The sequence below is a fragment of the Chaetura pelagica genome, unplaced genomic scaffold (genome assembly GCF_000747805.2).
Source record: "Chaetura pelagica isolate M959 unplaced genomic scaffold, ChaPel_1.0 scaffold45, whole genome shotgun sequence".
Lineage (NCBI taxonomy): Eukaryota > Metazoa > Chordata > Aves > Apodiformes > Apodidae > Chaetura > Chaetura pelagica.
Genome location: NW_009953217.1, coordinates 2557150 through 2575591, shown reverse-complemented (window position 1 = coordinate 2575591; position 18442 = coordinate 2557150). Strand labels below are relative to the sequence as shown.

The 18442-nt window shown below is 35.2% G+C and overlaps 1 protein-coding gene across 2 annotated transcripts in view; it reads right to left on the bottom strand.

Annotated features, from left to right (window-relative positions):
• Positions 1 to 631: 631 nt before the first annotated feature.
• Positions 632 to 18442, bottom strand: part of SFSWAP (splicing factor, suppressor of white-apricot family) — a 39467-nt gene continuing 21656 nt past the window's right edge. The window contains exons 14-19 of one of the 2 annotated variants that reach the window (XM_009997637.1): positions 11048 to 11313; positions 6174 to 6329; positions 4754 to 4879; positions 2998 to 3168; positions 2367 to 2439; positions 632 to 1039 (exon numbers count right to left, since the gene is read on the bottom strand). In XM_009997637.1, coding sequence (XP_009995939.1) covers positions 974 to 1039; positions 2367 to 2439; positions 2998 to 3168; positions 4754 to 4879; positions 6174 to 6329; positions 11048 to 11313 — 858 coding nt within the window. In that variant the 3' untranslated portion in view covers positions 632 to 973. The remainder of the gene's footprint in view (positions 1040 to 2366; positions 2440 to 2997; positions 3169 to 4753; positions 4880 to 6173; positions 6330 to 11047; positions 11314 to 18442) is intronic. The other variant, XM_009997638.1, reaches the window with a different exon arrangement.

Below are 18442 nucleotides of genomic sequence, written 5' to 3'. Positions count from 1 at the left end.
CACCTTTGAATACACCAGCTACACCAAAACCTGGTAATGAAAACAGGCTCAGGGAAAAATTCACAAATGTCTTTTTGTACTTATTTTAAGGATTTTTCCAATTAAAAAGAGAAGTAGTCTCAGTGCACAACAAATAATGCATAATAAACAAATGTGCAATTACACTGAGGCCACAAGCTTTCTGCTAATGTTAGCTGGTCAGTACAACAAGTTAGCAAGCATCTTTGTCAGCTGTATGAAAGATATTAAATCAGAAGAATGCCAGATTTTTGTCAAGTGTGCCTGTGGAATGACCACAAAAATACAGTATGTTTATGATTACAGAGAACAAGGCACGTTAAGACAAAGGGGCTACAGACCATTAGATACTGACTTCAAAGGGTCAACTCCTCAAACGGAGGCTTAGGGATCTTTCTAAAGGATGGAGAGAAAAATGTGTCCCTTGTCCAAAAACTGATCACAAGCAAACAAGCATTCTTTTGTGATCATTCTGTGCATGAAAGAATTATTTCTCAGCTTAAGGTGGTCAGGCAGGCTAGACAGTTGTTAATTTTAAAAGCAGAAAGCATTAAAGAAAATTAATTTGCAACAAAAGTCAACCACAAACAATTAAGGACTCCACAAAAACTCCAGCTAATGAAAGATGTTTCCTTCTTTATTATTGTTTAATACTTCTTTCACAGAAACATGATATTTACAAATATACACATAGACACCGCTGATCATAAAATGTTACTGAAGAATTAGTCAAAAAATCAATTTACAAAACCCAAAAACTTTCCAAAGATATTCTGGCTGAAAAATTTCATGAAATCTCAAGGAGAGGCTTCTGTGCAGAAAGATCCTCAACTTCTGGTAATATCAGACGAGCTGTGAACCAAGTGAGCTATGCTCAGCTGTACATTTGAGATGAGGCAGTTTTTTTAGTATTATTCTTTTTCACACAATTTCTTGATGGTCAGTTCAACAGGACTCAGGAGGCACTAGTTTGTAGGTTTTTGGAAGCTGCAAGCATTGCTCTCACTTTGGCCATAAGATCCTGCAGAAAATCAAAGGGAAATGATCAGACATGTAAAAGCTAAAGCACGTGACTGCAAAAAACCTCCATGAAAGGGTTAGGTTATGCCCCAGTCCCATAGAATACCTAGATTCATGGTCATAAGATAACATGATAACATTATTAGGCTAAGGAGTGAAATAATTTGGAGGAAGTGCCTGTGACAGAAACTGATGCCTGTTTTTACTACACACTGCAAGGTGTGCTGCACAAATATTTAGAGCAGTTTCTATAAACAAAACACGGAAATTGAGCAGACTGAAATGGAAAGAAACTGTGATGGGATCTTCACAAAAACTGTAATGAATAAACAACTACTGAAGGGTTAAAAAAAATAAAAAAAAATAATGAGGAGAGTGCTAACAATTACTCCATAACATAAAGCTTTTTTTGTTTGCTTTGTAAACCTAAACCAAAAAGTCTACATAATAGTGGTATCTTCACATATGACAGTGACTGAAAAGCCATTGTGAAACCAAATAGCAACTCTCAGTCTTGTCTGAGTATCCAGTAGGAACAGCATTATAAAAGGAAATGAAATTTCATGTAAACAACATTCAATGATAGGCTTGCAAAAAAAATCACAAAACAAAAAGTGTGAATCAGTAACGAAGTTATTTAATTAATTTATGTTGCATTTGTGCCTAAGATCCTTAGATCTTTTAAAGCCTTATTCATCTGAAGCTCTCAAAAACACTTCACAGGGGACATCAGCATTATTATTCCATTTTACAGACGGAAGAATTTGAGTGAGACAACACACTTAATTGGTCAGAGTCAGCCAGTACATGGGCAGCAAATTAACCTTACTAATAATTAGTTAAATTACATTTGTTTGGGCCATTAAAGATAAAAAGATGCTGAACTAATCTATGTTGGGAAATATCTTGCAGATTCTCAAAAGTTTCATTCCTCTTATTTACTTTTTGCAAATAGTAACTAAGAACTGTATTTTAATACAGTAATCCTTCTTCCTCTTACCCCTGCACTTAAAGTAAGCAGATTAATATTAAACTAGCAAATGCTATGCCATAAACAATATTTAAAGCCAAACATTAACCAATCACCACTGTGAGAATGGCATATGTTTTTAAAGTTTTCAAATACCGCAGCCTATGAATTTAGCTTGGTCTTTAGAGGCTTAATTAAACTTCAAAGGACAGTAGGTAGAGTTGCAACAAAATTGTTGTTCTCATAAGCAAACAGAAGTTCATTATTATTCTTCATGTCTCTACATCATATGCAAATTGTACAAGGTAGCAAGAGAAGAAAACAATGCAACGGACACACTGAATTTGTTTACTTGTACCTGAGTGATTTTACTCTGCACTGAAGACACAATTGCTGAAGAGATTTGGCCATCTTTTTCCTGAGAAACTCCCCTGAAAAAGTAAAATTAGAATTAGAAATTTATAGTAGAGGTTTTAAAAATGCACTTCACTCAGCATCATGATTTTGGGCTTTATTGTACAAGTCTCTCACATTAGTCAACATTTCCCTCACTCAACTAGATGCCATAAGTCACAAACAGAAGAGTCACTTGTACAACTAATACAGAGGAAGCTGAACAGCCTAGGAATATTTTACAGGACAGCTTTATATACCGCAGAAATAATTTAATTATGAATCTTGCACACACAGTTCAAAACACTATTAAAATATTAATTCAAAAAGTTATCTGATTTTGTGAGTTTCCAGCTTCTAACTTACATTTAGGTTGCAGAATTTTCTGCACCAGTTTCCCTGTAAGAGTATGTGGAGTAGGCAACAGACAACCAATGTCTTCATTAGACTGATGCACACTGCTGCCCTCCCAGTGTCTTCTGCTTTTACTGTGCACACACAACACATACAGAGCTTCTCACCATCTAAGTTAAGTCAAAACCCACACTCACAGTCAAAAGACATCAGCACATTTTTACAGTAAAAGGGCATATTACCTGGAGCGTTCCTGGCTGGATTCCCTGCTCTCCACAGGAGAGACACTAGTTGAATGTACAGAATTTTTGTGTGTGGATGGTCTGCCTGGTGACATGGATGGTGAAGGAGATCTAGCTTTGGACTTGGTACGTGATCTAGACCGCCTCTTCTTCTTCTTTTCATGAGGACTTCTGTGAGAAGAAATTGTTTTATTAGATGATAGTTTAAGCACTATTACACTAGCCCAGTTTCGTGCTGCTAAAAGCTGATGTAGCCTTTTTCCACAGGATACTTCTGCATTCAGGAAGCATTAGAGTTTTACCTCAACACTGTACTTCTATGGTTCTGCAAAATACTTTCCCAGCAGCTCTTTTTAACATATTACATTAGGCAGCTACTAGTACCTGAGGTTCTCACTTGGAATGCTGCTTCCTGGGTAGACTGGAATTACTGGCTAGTATCTGGTAGTCTGAAGGACGAAAACAAGTCTTTCACTGGAGATTTGCAGAATAACTTTGCCATAGGAAAGTTCCTTACCAAACAACATCAGACACTTAGAATATAATGAGAAATGTAAGAGTTTATGTCCCTTACAATCTTCCTAGCTCATAAATGAACAAACCATGGAGTCATAGCTGTGCAAATGATCTAAAAGGCAAATCCATGGTTGGTTTGTTTGCTTTTTAAAATAAATTACTCCTTCTCTTGTGACTCAATCTATAACAAAATGAATTGCAGGCTTAAAATTACAAGCAAGCTCTTGCATGCCAGTCAAACAAACCCAGACCTAGCAATATGTTTTAAGTGTAAACTGTTTATAATTTGGAAATCACGTTATACAAACGTTTGTCACTGTGACAGTAGGAACAAAGGATTTTTGATGTGTTCACTATTGACTCAATATTTGATTCATTAATATTGGTTCCTTTATTTTGGCCTTCTTAGGAATTTGCTACTTTAAAGCAGCTATGCTATAACATACTAAATTCCCTATAAACACTGTACACCTCTGGTGCTTAGAATTTATCATACAAATATCTGATTTTTAAATATAACTTAATATTCAAGACTTAAAATTGCAAAATTTTCTTACACTTTTATTTTGCATTAAGTGGCAGAAGAAAAAACCCACAGCTCTACTGGCCTCTTAACATTCTCATGACTATACAAAAAACACCAGCTACGAAGTTATTCCTTGACTAGCTAATGATGTACTGTAATTGCTCTGTTTCTTAAAACATCATCATGTAATCAAGTTGTGGAACACGTTTCATACTTAATTCTTGAAAATCTAAGCAAACATTCATCATGCAAGAAGAATATTTTTCAGTATGCTTTTCTGGTGTTTTTCATCTCAGATTATGATGAACAAACATAATAACAACTGAATGAATGTGTTTATCAATTTTCTATTTTTAGAAAATTGTGCAGACCTGAGAAGAGGTCATACAGCTTGCAAATGCAGAGCATGAGAAGATGACCCAACAAGAGGAAATAGGGAAGTTGAAATAAAATCTGAACTCTCACAGCTTAGACACAGTAGTGTATTAACCTTTACTGATTTGGTTGTACATTTAGTCTTCAAACAAATGTAAGAAAGGGGAAGAAGAATGAGTGCTGCTACTATTGTTTTGTTCTCCACAGAAGTATTTGTCTGTGAAGTTCCAGAAAATAAAAAACCTAAGTTCTACCTAGGCAGTATACAACAGATGAGGCAATCTTTGAAGTCTCTTAGGATGCCAGGACATAACCTTCCCCAGGACCAGGTATACCTACTTGGACCGTGGGTGTTTCCTGCTGTTCCCAGGACTGTTACTGATGCGATAAGCTGTTGGAACACTTCTTTCATCTCTCCGCCTCTCCGGTGTGTGAGCCCTTCTCCTAGGTGACCTTGATCGTGACCTGAGCAGGAAAAAAACATCCAAAAGCTTGCTTTTAGTTACTTATTTCATTCCTTTTATTTCAGTGGAATTGTGCTGTCACCAAATGCAAAACTAACACCTTTCAAATGTCTATTTTATACCCACATGGGTATTTAGTCTCCAAGACTTGTCAGCTGCCTAAAAATTTCTTACATATTTAGGACATAGTTATCCATTGCTCTTCACTCCCAATAGGGGAGAAAAAATCCTCTATCATTTTTTTATATTGTGTTTTAATGTGAATTCTGCATTCGTAGGTGGGAAAGTTTTACTTTAGCCCAGTTACCTTGTGTGGCAATGGAGTTCATTAACATTGGTCTGCAGAACTCCAATTCGGTTCAAAGCCTGGGATTGTCAGGCCTCACCTTCTCTCCTTAAATTACTGGTATGTTTTTAGAACTGCTGCATCATAGAGATAAATACAAATTTTTATTTTCAGCACATTTCCAACACTGACAAGTCCAGGAAACTTTGTCCCTGATGCTGCAGAATAACCCTAAGCCAGTATTTTCACCTGTGCTAGTGACCAACAAGCCGTGACCAGCGTTGTTTGCAACTAACACTTTGACTTGAGATATTTTTTCCTAGAAGAGTGAAAGAGAGATAGAGAAAGATATCAAGAGAGAAAAAAGAAATGCCCAGTTAAGATCAGAAATCAACTTCAGAGCTTAACTCGTTTTCTCTAGGATTTGGAATTAAGGGGATGTGCAAGTAAAACCTGAGTATTCCTTAATAACAAAACAAAAGAAATAAGTCCTATGAGACGAAGGGGAAGAGGGATGATGGAAAAGGGGGCAATTCAGCAATCCAGCTTGGAAAAAAAGAAACCCTGAACCCCAAATTCACCCAAAACTCCTGGTAGTACCAGTTACTTTTGTCTTCACTAAAGTATATAGTTCTAATAATTTTACTTCTAGTTGCTTATTTATTTTAAAGACTTAGTATAGGTATGTCATTCCATGTATACCAAACATTCATATTGTTGAAAATACCTAATTAGCAGTGACTAAAAGACAAGCCATTTCTGAAATCATTGATTTTCTGTAGACTCTCACCATATATATAATATACATATACACACACTCCTGAGCCACTTCTCTTACACCTCCAACAAAAGAGATCAACTGAAAATGAAAAAAGATAATCACAATGGCAGTTAAACGTTGCAAATTAACTGCTTTGTCACTTAGAAATCTGATCTTTACCAGGCCATTCAGAAGGATTAAAAAAGGAAAAAAACCAACAGATTATAAAGTTTGGGGTCAGTCAGACACCTTGACATTTTACCAGGATTTCCCTCAAAAGAGCTCCAGCAGTGAAATCTTTTCGTTGTCGAAGTTGCCTGATAATTTTCCCGCTCTCTTGCTGCTGCCATTGATGAGCTGCTCAGACTCGGCTCCATGCTCAGTGTCCCTGTGGATGCTGTGAGTCTGTGATATGGAGGCACACACTTCACATTCAGAATAAAATGTGCTAGTTTTGGTATTAACTAGAATCCTGAAAACGCTCAGTCCCTTAACCAAAAGCTGAACCTTAGTGAAACATGTCTATATGGACCAGCCTAAAAAAAGTCCAAACAATCAGAAAGAAAAAGGTGTTAGCTTCATTTTCATGAACTCACATTTGTGGTTCTACAACATTCTTCCAATCACCAAATGTTAAGAACTTTGGCCATTAGTTTCAAGCAATTAAGAACAGCTCAATAGTTTTATGGCAATACATAGATTATTACTTTCATTAGACTGTTATTTCAAAAGGCACTCTATTCCCTTAAAGGCAATATCACTTGTGCTTAGTAGGATCCCAAAAGTTCAAAGGGTTACAAAGCTTGGCACGTCTCACTACAAAATAGGAATTAAAACTATATGAACACAGATGCTGTCTCAGCAGTAAGAAAATCAGCCTGGAAGGAGGAAACAAAAAAAAAAAAAAAAAAAAAAAAAAAAAAAAAAAAAAAAAAAAAAAAAAAGAAAGCAACAAACAACCTTAGCCAACCTTTTTTACAAAGAACAGCTACTTCCAAGTCTTTCAAATTCCTAACGTTGAGGAAAAAAGTTTAACAGAAACACACATACAGGTGTAACTCTATCCAAACTTACTGAAAAGTAACCTGTTAATAAAGTATGCCACTACTAATTACTGTTTATAACTCATTAACTGGACACATTATGTGGCTTCATTCTACCATACTATTAGACAGTACAAAGAAAAATCATCAATATCAAAGAGAAGTTTAGACTTTCCATCTCTAGTTCAAAATGAGCACCAAATTTCACCCAACCATCTCACTAAACCACTTGGCACATAACAAGTGCTTCGCTTCCCTTCCTCTCCTCGCCCGTACACACACAGACCACACTCACACATACAAATACATCATTCGATCACATACTGCAAAGATCTATTGGCAGGACAGATAAAACAGAGATACAATAAACACTGTCATTATTTACACTTACTGCCAACCAGCTGTGAAGCCTAACTGCTCAGCTGGAACAGCACTCTGAGAACATCCGCGAGCAACAACCTGCACTTCTTTAAGAGCCCCACTGCCCGGTGCTTTTCACATCAAACTTTCAATGCTGCTTGGGAGTCCATTAGAAAAAAAGACAATGGTGAAGCATTTACTACAGCTGACAAAAAGGTACCAAAAGCTGTTCGTTTCTCTTAATGAATGTGCCCCATCTTTGACAGTAAGTACTTATTTGTAAGAACTAATGACCTCTTTGGGAACAACACCTCCAATCAATCCATGCTGCAATATCTTACAGCACTTTTGGACGTGGTTTACTTATTACATGACTTTTGTTTAACTTTAATCAGTCATGTTGGTCTAGAATTAAAACAGTACAATACCAGGAGTTTTATGGGACTAAATTTTGTTCCAGGAAAAAAAAATAAAATGTATTTATATAGAAAATTGTTAATAGCACACAACATGCCACAATTAAGCCAATATATCTGGGTTCCTTACACAGGTACAATTTTTTAAAATTTGTTTCTGTAAAACAGGTTTGGCTGTGCTACCCAGAAAAATGAATATCCAAACATGCTTTAAATCAACTTCACCTTATTTGAACAGAATTTTTCAAATTTAATACTGCTGGAAGTTGCATTCAAAAATATAAAAAATGCAATCGTAGGAAAATTGTATTTTACCTCCAAAAACTATTTTTAAATGAAGCGGAGCCCCTAGAACTCTTAACAATCCAAAATTAAATTGCAAATAAGTGCTATAATATTATATACAGGGAAGTACACTGCAAAGTTAATCTGTAGGATTTCTAAGCACAACATGCACTTTGGAAAAAAAAAAATTAAGATATACCAACTAAAAAGGGAAAAAACTGTAAAAGCATAATGAACATCACTTGAATAAAGAACAAAGAAAACTCCTCTAAATTTCTGTGTTTAACTTCACTTACCACATCTCATTCCATATTAACTTGTCACAATAAGTTATATGGTAAAGGTGGTTTATAAACTTATTGAAACATCTTATACCATAAACAGTAACTACTCACAAAGTTGTTTTAAACAGCTCAACTAATGTTCATAAGGAAAACTCAAAAAATCTAAGGCTTTAAGACTGTTCCCCAAACATAGAGCACATGTTGAGTGCTCATTATTGCAACTTCAAGATTACAATTTATTGCCAAGCTCCTCTTTTGTCTGTCAAAAGTTAATTTAAATATAATAGTTTAATTAACTTCAAATCCAAAATACTTATATTCACTGTGCACATAATTCAAACTTAATAGGCTACTCTCTGAGAAGGTTATTAAATATTAAGAAAAAGATCTTGTTTGTTATTTTAAATTATTTGATTAACAGGAGTTGGAGCAGTAATTACTACAAAAAGGGAAAATTTCAGCCTCTTTCAGTCCGCTCTTGAGGTAAAATAAAGCATCAAGATCACTTTGTGTTGATATTTGTAGATTAGAATATACATTTTGAACAGAATAAGGCAACAAAAACTAAACGACAAAACATTAGACTGAGATATTAAAGCCACAGTTACTCAAAATAGGGATGTTTCAGTGTAATTTAGCACTGATGTCCACACAACAAAGACTATCTCCAAGTGTCATCCATTTACTACAAGATGAACACATTAACCTCTGCAAATAGTTTACACTATCCCAGGAGGATACGAGTCTTTACAGAACTATTCATTCGGCAGGAAGTAAAATACAAAATGTTCTGGGCATCTAGGAAAAAAAATCTGTTCTACCTGAAGGACTGGGAAAACTGAAGAGCAGAGAGATGTGAAAGGTGCAATGTTTTGAATGAGACAACACATGGAAATAATTTTCCCTGAATCAACACTAAATACATACACAAATCAAAAAATGAAGGAAAAGCAGTTGTGTCTTCTAGCAAGACAGCAACATTTATCTTTTTTTTGGCAATTACTGAGTCAAGTCATTATTTCTGCCTGAACATTTGAGAGACAAAACACATCAGTATCTGACTGGTTTATGAATCAGCCTCCCATTCTTGATTACAATTTTTCTGGTTTCAGGAGCAAGAGCTTTAATTTTGGAAATCCAGTGACTATGTTAAGGCATAACAAACACCTTCAATAAAGCAAACTTTCAATCATCACAATTTCTTGTACAATGCAAGACCGTGGGGACTTTACTTAGAAAGGCAACACTAGAAAAGACTTCAATAAGTAAGACTATTCAATATTCTCTGAACTATAATTCTTGATACAGAAATTTCCCACAATGGAGCATTCACAAACTGTATTAACTACCTTTACCACCAGAACAGTGTGAAACGCTTTCTAGTCTCTCTGCTACCAATCCAAATCCATTACTTATTGTCCAAAACCCAAGGACTAAAGAAGAATGTTCTACTCCCTCTTTTTTAGTGTACATGAAGATTCATTTCATCTTTCTTCAGTCTTCCCAAACCATTTTTCTAACTCCTTCTTTCTTTCTTTTTTTCTTTTTTTTTTAATTTTGAAAATGTTTTATGATTCCCTCTAAACTTGCTCCTAATTCCTCCTTCTAAAGGATGCACAAAACTGGACAGAGTACTCTAGCTGAGGCCAAACAGAACAACATCACTGTCCAGATGAGGAGACACTTGATGCATCCTGCATAAAACTTGCTTGCCTTTACTGCCTACCTTAAAGTAAACCAATACAATCACTATATTAAGTACTAGACACAGGAGAAAAGTATTAATTACAGTTGAATTACAAGAGGTCCTGGGGCAGAAGTTTAGATTTAATCATGTTCTTATGAAATGTATAGATAGAAGGTACATTCAGACTTCTAACAGGTCTCCCATCTGATATAACTGCCACTAAAAGCATTTCATACAGCCTGCAAAAAGCTCAAAGGCAACAGGCACCCACTCAGCACCGATGAGAATGTCTCAAGTTCACATGAAGAATGGGGTGCAGTTGTTCTAAAACAATTTTAAAATTCAGCTAGCTACCAGCAACCTTACTGGACTTCTCAGGTTGTAGAATTCAACAGCTTACCTAGGAAATAACCAACCAGATTTAGTATGGTGTTGTGTTGATTCATGACATTACAGCTTTTATGTGTCTGTTATTTAATTTGTGCCAGGAAGCACACTCAAGATGACACAAAAAAGATTAGTTCCAGTAGATTCTCCTATGGTCTCCATTCCTCATGAACTCTGTTTTCACCCTGCTTGGATTCCTGTCATCTCTCCCCTGCCACTCATTCATCATATTTTTTTACATGCTACCCAATTGCTTGCCTTCCTTCTGAGCTTTGCTGTTCAACCACCTGGTTCACTACCTCTATTTCTTGTCTTAATTTTGTCTGGTTATTTTACTCCAGCAACAGCCACCGACTTGTTAGTAAGTTCTCTTCCTGCTACAATGACATTCCTAAATGTTATTGCTAGGTATTTCACAGAACAGAGTGAAAAAGCATTTACTGGTACAAATTTTGCACTATGTAATTAGAAATCATTGAGTCATTATTTCATTAAAACTATTTTCAAAGACCTCCCACATTTGATTATATTTATTTACTGTCTTCAAGGTGACTACACTCTAATGGGTATGAAGATGCTTACAGAAGGAAAGAAGTGCAAAAATATTTTAAGTGTTAGCCCACACAGAACTCTAAAGAATATGTTTGGTTTCCAAACCCACCTTGAATGCCTGACAGTTCTATAAGCAGTGGGAAGTGAGTGCTTTGCTTTTGAATGTGATCTAGATCTGGACTTAGATGATGAATGATACTTGAATGGTGATCGAGATCTTGACCGAGATCTTTTCTTGTGTTTTTTTCTTTTCTTTTCTTTTTCTTCATCCCTAGGAGGCTCTTTGCTTTTGCTTGGAGGCCTTTCTGCTTGTTTAACTTCTAAGGTGGGTAAAGTTCTGACTGCAGTCACAGGAATTGGTATACTATTGACACTCTGAAATCGAAGGTAAACAAAGAACAGTGTTCAGTTTTCCAAGCTGCATGCAAATTTTTAATTTTAGAAAGTCCTAGAAGTGTAGAAAAAAAACATAAAAGCATCTCTAGTCCTTTATACTAAACAGGGCTACATCTACTGTGCATGCCACATACATGCACGTGCTGGCAAAGAAAGTTAAAAGATACCCTGTTTGGTAATTCTGACAATATACAACATAGTTTTTGTGCAGAAACGCTGGGTAACAAGTACAACAGCAAGCAGATAGAAACCTGACATTTTTCAATTCACAAAGTGTGTGACAAAAATAAAGTAGTTGTTAAATCAATTACCAACTAACCTCCCATGGATGCTTTAAAACCTCAAGGTGCTGCATTATTATTAAAGTATTATGTAAAGTGTGCATAAGTAAGGCTGACATGTCAAAAAAACCTTGCATCTAGTAGTATTTAGCAGAGGCTGATACAGGTCCCCAAAGATACATATGCAAGCTGGGATATGCATACTGAGACTGTCAGATAAACTAGGACGTAGTTTTGAAGTTTTCATCTTTATTTTAGAAGAAAAGTGTTCTAAAAGAAAATGGGTACTATCAGACATCTTTTTATCTATTTGTCCCTCTTATTTAAAAAAGGATAAACCTGAAAATACCATCAGGAACCACTGATATTCAAAGCTAAGTTTTAGTGTCACTTTCATCCCTGAACTGTGCTGTTTAGACTACAACCTCAAGGAAAATAGCAAAAAGAAATAATGCCGATATAAATCATTTCTGTACTAATAATAAATGTTTTACATATAAAGGGTTGGGTAGATCATAAAAAGTATTAATCTCAAAGACAGAACAGGTCCATGGCACAAGGTTCACGCTCAGTGTGTAATGCTGACTTGAGTCAGTTAAGCAAAACATACTATACTACAAGAAGTTTTCAAATTATCAGCTTGTACCTGAGAGAATTTTGCTCAATACCTTGTATAGAACAATTCAAGTCAGGCACACTAGATATGCTCCTCATTTCAAAGCCTGTCATTCCCCCAGCTGCCATTTCAAGGCAACTGGAGAAATCAGTTTCCCTCTGTCATAATTTCTGTTCCACCTGGTCTGACACTTTCACCATTTGATACAAGGATGCCTACCGTGATTGGAATTAAGATACATTAAAATCTGAAGTAATCAAATGAGAAAAAGGTGATATTTTCCTTTCTTTTTCCTACTTTTCCTTCTCCTACTATGAATATGTCAAGACAGTAACTAATCACAACTGAGTCATGAGTGACTGGTTTACCAGAGGCCCATTTCCAATTTCACTAACTTCACAATCCACACTTAACTGCAGACACCTCATTTCCAAACTTGTTTCCTTAGTGATCACTGCAGCCAACATTTTTTCATTGACAATGTTATTCATCTCTTTATACAGTATCTCAGTTTTTGCTTTGAACATTACTGAATATGTAATAGAACAGTTTGCCTTGAAGTAGACAACTCTAATAGCTTGAAACAAAATAGCTGTAGGCAAAGTAGAGTAAACAAGAGAGGGAAGAAAAAAAAAAATTAAAAAATACAGTTTTCAGCATCCAAGTTCATTTGGCCACTTAAAACACAACCTAGTATAGCACTGCCAAAAAGGGATATAATAAATTAATGACACTTCTACTTGTAGCTCACACAGATTCTCTCAACAATCTGAAAGAAGAACCCCACAATGCTAAGCACCCCTTTGTATCCACCATAAGCAAGTTGTCAGGTCACAATGATACAATCACCTGTGAACTAATGTGCTGATTTCCTCAGAGGCAACTGGTCACCTTCAAGAAAAAAATCATCAGCGAAATGACCTGATTCACCATCAGAGCAGAACACAGAGCTCAGTGAAAGAATTTAAAGTCAGCAAGTTGCCAAGCCAAAAGAAAATTTCTAGGTCTATAAATAATGCTGCTGAATAAAAATATTTGGAAAAAAAAATAATCTGGCAAATAGGAGAAGCTGTCAATAGTTTGTGTTTTTAGTACTAAAAACTGATTCAGGCAAACTAAGGCAATGGGAACTATAATTGGAGGCATGAATACAGAGAAAAAAAAATAATTAAAAAAACAAAGCAAGCACAGATACTGGGAGATGGCATAAGGCAGGAACCCTCTGTTTTCCTCATCAGATTATCCAGATCTGCAGACCAGTAGAACATAGCTTTGGAAAGCATTGCAACAAACTGGTTACCTGATGAATTTTATTATGCATCTCAAGGGATGAGAGATTTAAAATTTTTTGAGAACTCTAAGAAGCTACACTGCATTCAGATAGCATTCATTGAATTTCACTTTTCTGTACCTTTTGGGTAACAGCACATTTTTTTTTGCCCTTTATTAAACGTGTCAGAGTTTCACTGGCAGAGTTGTTCTTCAGTATTTTATCTGCGTGACTGAAGCACAAATATGACTAAAATGACACTTCCAACATTTAATACTTGGTATAAAAAAATGTTTCAGAAAAACCTTTTGGAAAACAAAGATGATTCAACAAATCTCATTTAGGAGGAATAAGTTAGGAAATGTATTCCTGTATCAGGAATAATTCATAGCTGTATGAGAACAGAAACGAGGACTTCAGTTCATTTTCCATTTGCATATTTGCAATATTCATAAGACCAGAACACACATTAGTTATTCTGGGGTTACACTACTTAATCCAATACACAAAGCCAACATTAGAAGTGAACCAAAAGTTGCCTACTGCAACAGAACAAAACATTAGCATTGTTCCTGGTATAAACAAAATCAACTGGTAAACATTATCAATAACATTACTAACACTTTTACAAGTAGCTAGTATTTGTTCTGTTCAGAACAGCTGAATTTCGCAGTCATTTCAATCCTATGTTAGATCAAAATTGGAAAGTGAAGAATGTTAGACCTGTGAAGAGTTAATCAACAATTATTTTACTTCATTAAAATCTGAAAATACTCCAGATCCTTTTCTACCCACTGCACCCTTCTTACTGCAGATTCTCCAAAGCTTATAGTGAAGCATTCTGAGAATTAACTTCCAACAATGGAAATGTATGATTGCTCTGTACATGAAAGCAAGCAGTTACGGCTTGTAGATGAGTTCCTTAGTTCTAGCCTCAATAAATTGGCCCAAACCTATTGAACAGAAGTGAAAGAAACATTTCCTATAAAATAAGTTCCAACAGAACAAATTAAATACTTAATACTCAAAGACTAAAATAAACAGTTTCATCAGGATTTAGCTGCTGCAGTGAAACACAGCTCTGACTGTACCCTGATAGTCTTAAAAAAATGACAGAATTTTGCATTCTCAATTTTGAAGGGCCAACTGTAAAGAAATTCATGGCTGTCAACCTGTTTCCTGTAAGGATCAACATGCCTTTTTATCGTGAGTACATTGAAGACCAGAAATAAAGGCATAGAACATTCTTAGATTCCTCACCTGTCTTAATTAAGATGGCAGCTCCTGATATTTACCTTCCCTCCATTAAATATTAATTAAAGTATTCACAGAATGAGAAATTACAACTCCCACATAGTTTCTGATAGTAGTGTTCTTATAATAAAAAAAATTCCAAATGCCAGCATTTATCTGTTCCCCAAATGCCACATTATTTTATGGCCCTCTTGCATACTAAACAGAAAACAGAAATACCTATATTCTGGGGGAAAAAAAGAGTAAAATAAGAATGGCCCTGAAATATTCAAAAGCTTTCTTTAAATTCTTATTAGGTAGTTTTAATTCAACAATTACATTTTTCTCACAAATTAATGTTAACATGCAATTATAAAATTATACATTATTATTCCAAAGAGGAACACAGTAATATCTACAATTAATTGCTAAAAAAGTAGAATCAGCTTCAGCAGTGTGAAAGACTTATACCATGTACCACTGCTGGGAATCCTGTTATGCTTGGCAAAACTTGAATAGCATCTTATTTTTAAACATGGCACACTTCTGTTTCAGTCATAAACAAACTACTTCCCATAGAGAAAAAATATATATATATTGTTATATACAGGGCAAAAGTAAGGACACAACATCTAAAGAAACAAATGATAAAGCAGGGTTTCAAAACAGAGAAGGTGAAAGATCTAAAAGATTATAAATTCTGCTTTGTGCTATAGAATCTTTATATTCAGAGGTACAAGGCAGACAAGCTCAAGCTCATTTTTCAGCCTTTTGTTCCTCTTGCTTGATTTCACTCTAAGGAAAAACAGAAAACCATATAAAAGAAGTAATTCAGCTATAGAAAAAAGTAGATCTGACTGTTTTTAAGATTCAGCTGAAGCCAATAAGCTTGAAAGCACTATGTTCTGTGGTATTAACTGTCCTTTACACACAGTTAGTGGAATCAATTTTATTTAAAGGTATAATGCATCCTTAGTGCCAGCACTTCTTTCAAAAAATCCAAGGTATCAGGAAAATCTGACAGAGGTCAAAAAAGCTTTGCTCATGTAATGCATTTCTACAGTGTGATAAGCAGGTTTTCAGCACAAATGTATACTGTGTATACTCATAAATAGCATTACGAGTTTTTGTATCTACTAGACAGGGGCAATCTCATGGGAATTACACATCTACCATGGACATTCTCAGCTCCTCTTCATGCTTTATTATACATCTCAGTCATTACTCCATTTTTTGAGACACATTTTAAGTTACAAAAATCATTCCACTACATTAACTTTTTGATCATCGCACATCAATCTCTGTTTCCTGGACTCTTCATTGGATACTCCTTCCTCCAAAATGGGAAATTAAATACATTAAATGACATTTTTGGTCGACTTATTATTTTTTCCTTCCATTTTCTGAAATTTTCCCTACTAACTCCACTAATCAAACTATGAAACTAATTTTATTTGCCTTTTTTTTTTTTAAATTACAACCACTGTAGTTACTTCTTGTTACTTTTGCAGTGTTTTTAAATGCATCTTTTGCTTCTGAAACTTGACTGAAAAAGCTTCAAAAACTCCTGTGCTACATATTTATTTATGAACTGATTTAGACATCGTGATGCAGCTCACTGATTTCTCAGTGTATTACAACAGAGGTTAACAAATCCACAATAGGATTTCACTTATCTTATTCCATTAAATTTCTTGAATCAAATAGGCAAACCAGGCAAGCAGACCAAAAAGGCAGACAATGCATTGAAACAAATGTAGATGGAAGCTTTTTCAAAGATGGCAGTTGGAAGGACAACAGCTTGAATGACATACATGTTTCAGAGTAAACTTTTATATGCAAAAATCTATACACATATATTCTACATAAACCTAACAAGCATGTCAATAAGCCAACTAGACCTAGGAAGAACATTACTTCCAAAGACATTATGGCATTTTACACTGTTCATTAACACAGTATCCCCAAATTACTTCTGCGGGTGACAATCACTTTAACTGCTTACTTCAAAATTCTTAAATACACTGGATTTTTTTTGTGAGAAACAGAGGTGACTTCTCTGAAACTGTACATACATGGAAGAAGAAAAAAGACATTTTTTTAAAGAAAAACTGATTTGCTAAAAACATCTAAAGAACCACAGCTGAGAGATATCTATGTCCTTGACAAATTCCCTTGAGAAGGAAAGCAGAATTGTAAGTTTGGGAAGTTTTGCACTGTCGTTTGTCCCTTTGCATTTGCTCTTTTGTATATAACGGGTAAAAAGTACTAAATACTTGTGACAGTCAGGGAAAATTTGTTAGCAGTAGCAATGAGAATCCCAAACATGATTTAACAATTTTTCTTCTATTAAGAAGAGATACTGTCTGGATTAGTTGGAAGTGTTGGTACAGGTGCTGGAAACACAGAGTCACCCATCTTTTAGCAAGCAAGCATCAGATCATACTGGATTGGGATGTACTTATGATATAATGATGCTTAGGCTGAGTAAAAATGAGTGACACTCCTAGAAGTAAAATTATCACTTCTTAAGCTAGGACAAGCACTGGCAGAAACAAAGAGTGTCTCAGTTAAAAAGCTGGAACAAGGGAAAACGAAAAAATAACAGAATTTGAGTGCAAAGTTTATTCTCCTCCATGCATGAAGTTAAGCAATTACAACCTTAAATGAAAAATATACAATGTAAATGGGAAAGTGACTCTTTGGTAGAGAATACAGCTGCCAAAACCTGCAGGTGGAGAGAAAAGCTCCAGGACAGTGCTATGACGCATGAACAAATCAATACTTTAAGGATTTTCCTATATAATAAATTCAGATGCCTCATTAGGCTTTTACAACCAGCTTATAACTGGAAAGAAAATGATTAAATTAAGATTCCAGGAAATAAAAAAGCTGGAACAAGGGAAAACGAAAAAATAACAGAATTTGAGTGCAAAGTTTATTCTCCTCCATGCATGAAGTTAAGCAATTACAACCTTAAATGAAAAATATACAATGTAAATGGGAAAGTGACTCTTTGGTAGAGAATACAGCTGCCAAAACCTGCAGGTGGAGAGAAAAGCTCCAGGACAGTGCTATGACGCATGAACAAATCAATACTTTAAGGATTTTCCTATATAATAAATTCAGATGCCTCATTAGGCTTTTACAACCAGCTATTTTATTGAAATCAGAAAGGGTTTATATAAAACACATTATTTCTTAACTATTTTAAAAAGCATTAGTACAGGTTTTTACAGTTTCATTCCTGAAGGCTTTTAGTCTAAGGTTCCTCTTTAACCTTGGCTACTAAAAAAATTAAAGTCTTATAAAACAGATTTCTGGAGGCTCTACCCAAAAATATATTTTATTGCAACTACTCATCAACAGACTGACTGGTAATAGTTCTGCCTGTTTCAGATCTTTCTCTGGAAAGAAGCAGAGGGTTTGAATCAAGAACTGTTCTTTGAAAGAGGTGCAGGAATACTAATGCTCCAAATTTATTTGCTGCAGAAAGATACTTGCTTCTACTTTCAAAAATAAGAGATTCTGCTGAACAAACCCAATGGATTAGGTCATTTTATGATCAAAAAGGTACAGGCAATGCACTTGCTGCCAGTTCTCTGGATGGCAGCTAGCAGAATAATTAGCCCTCTCAATAATTTCACTGTTTTTTATTTTGACTCTTTGTTGACTATATCTGGTGAATACCATGCATATATATTTTTG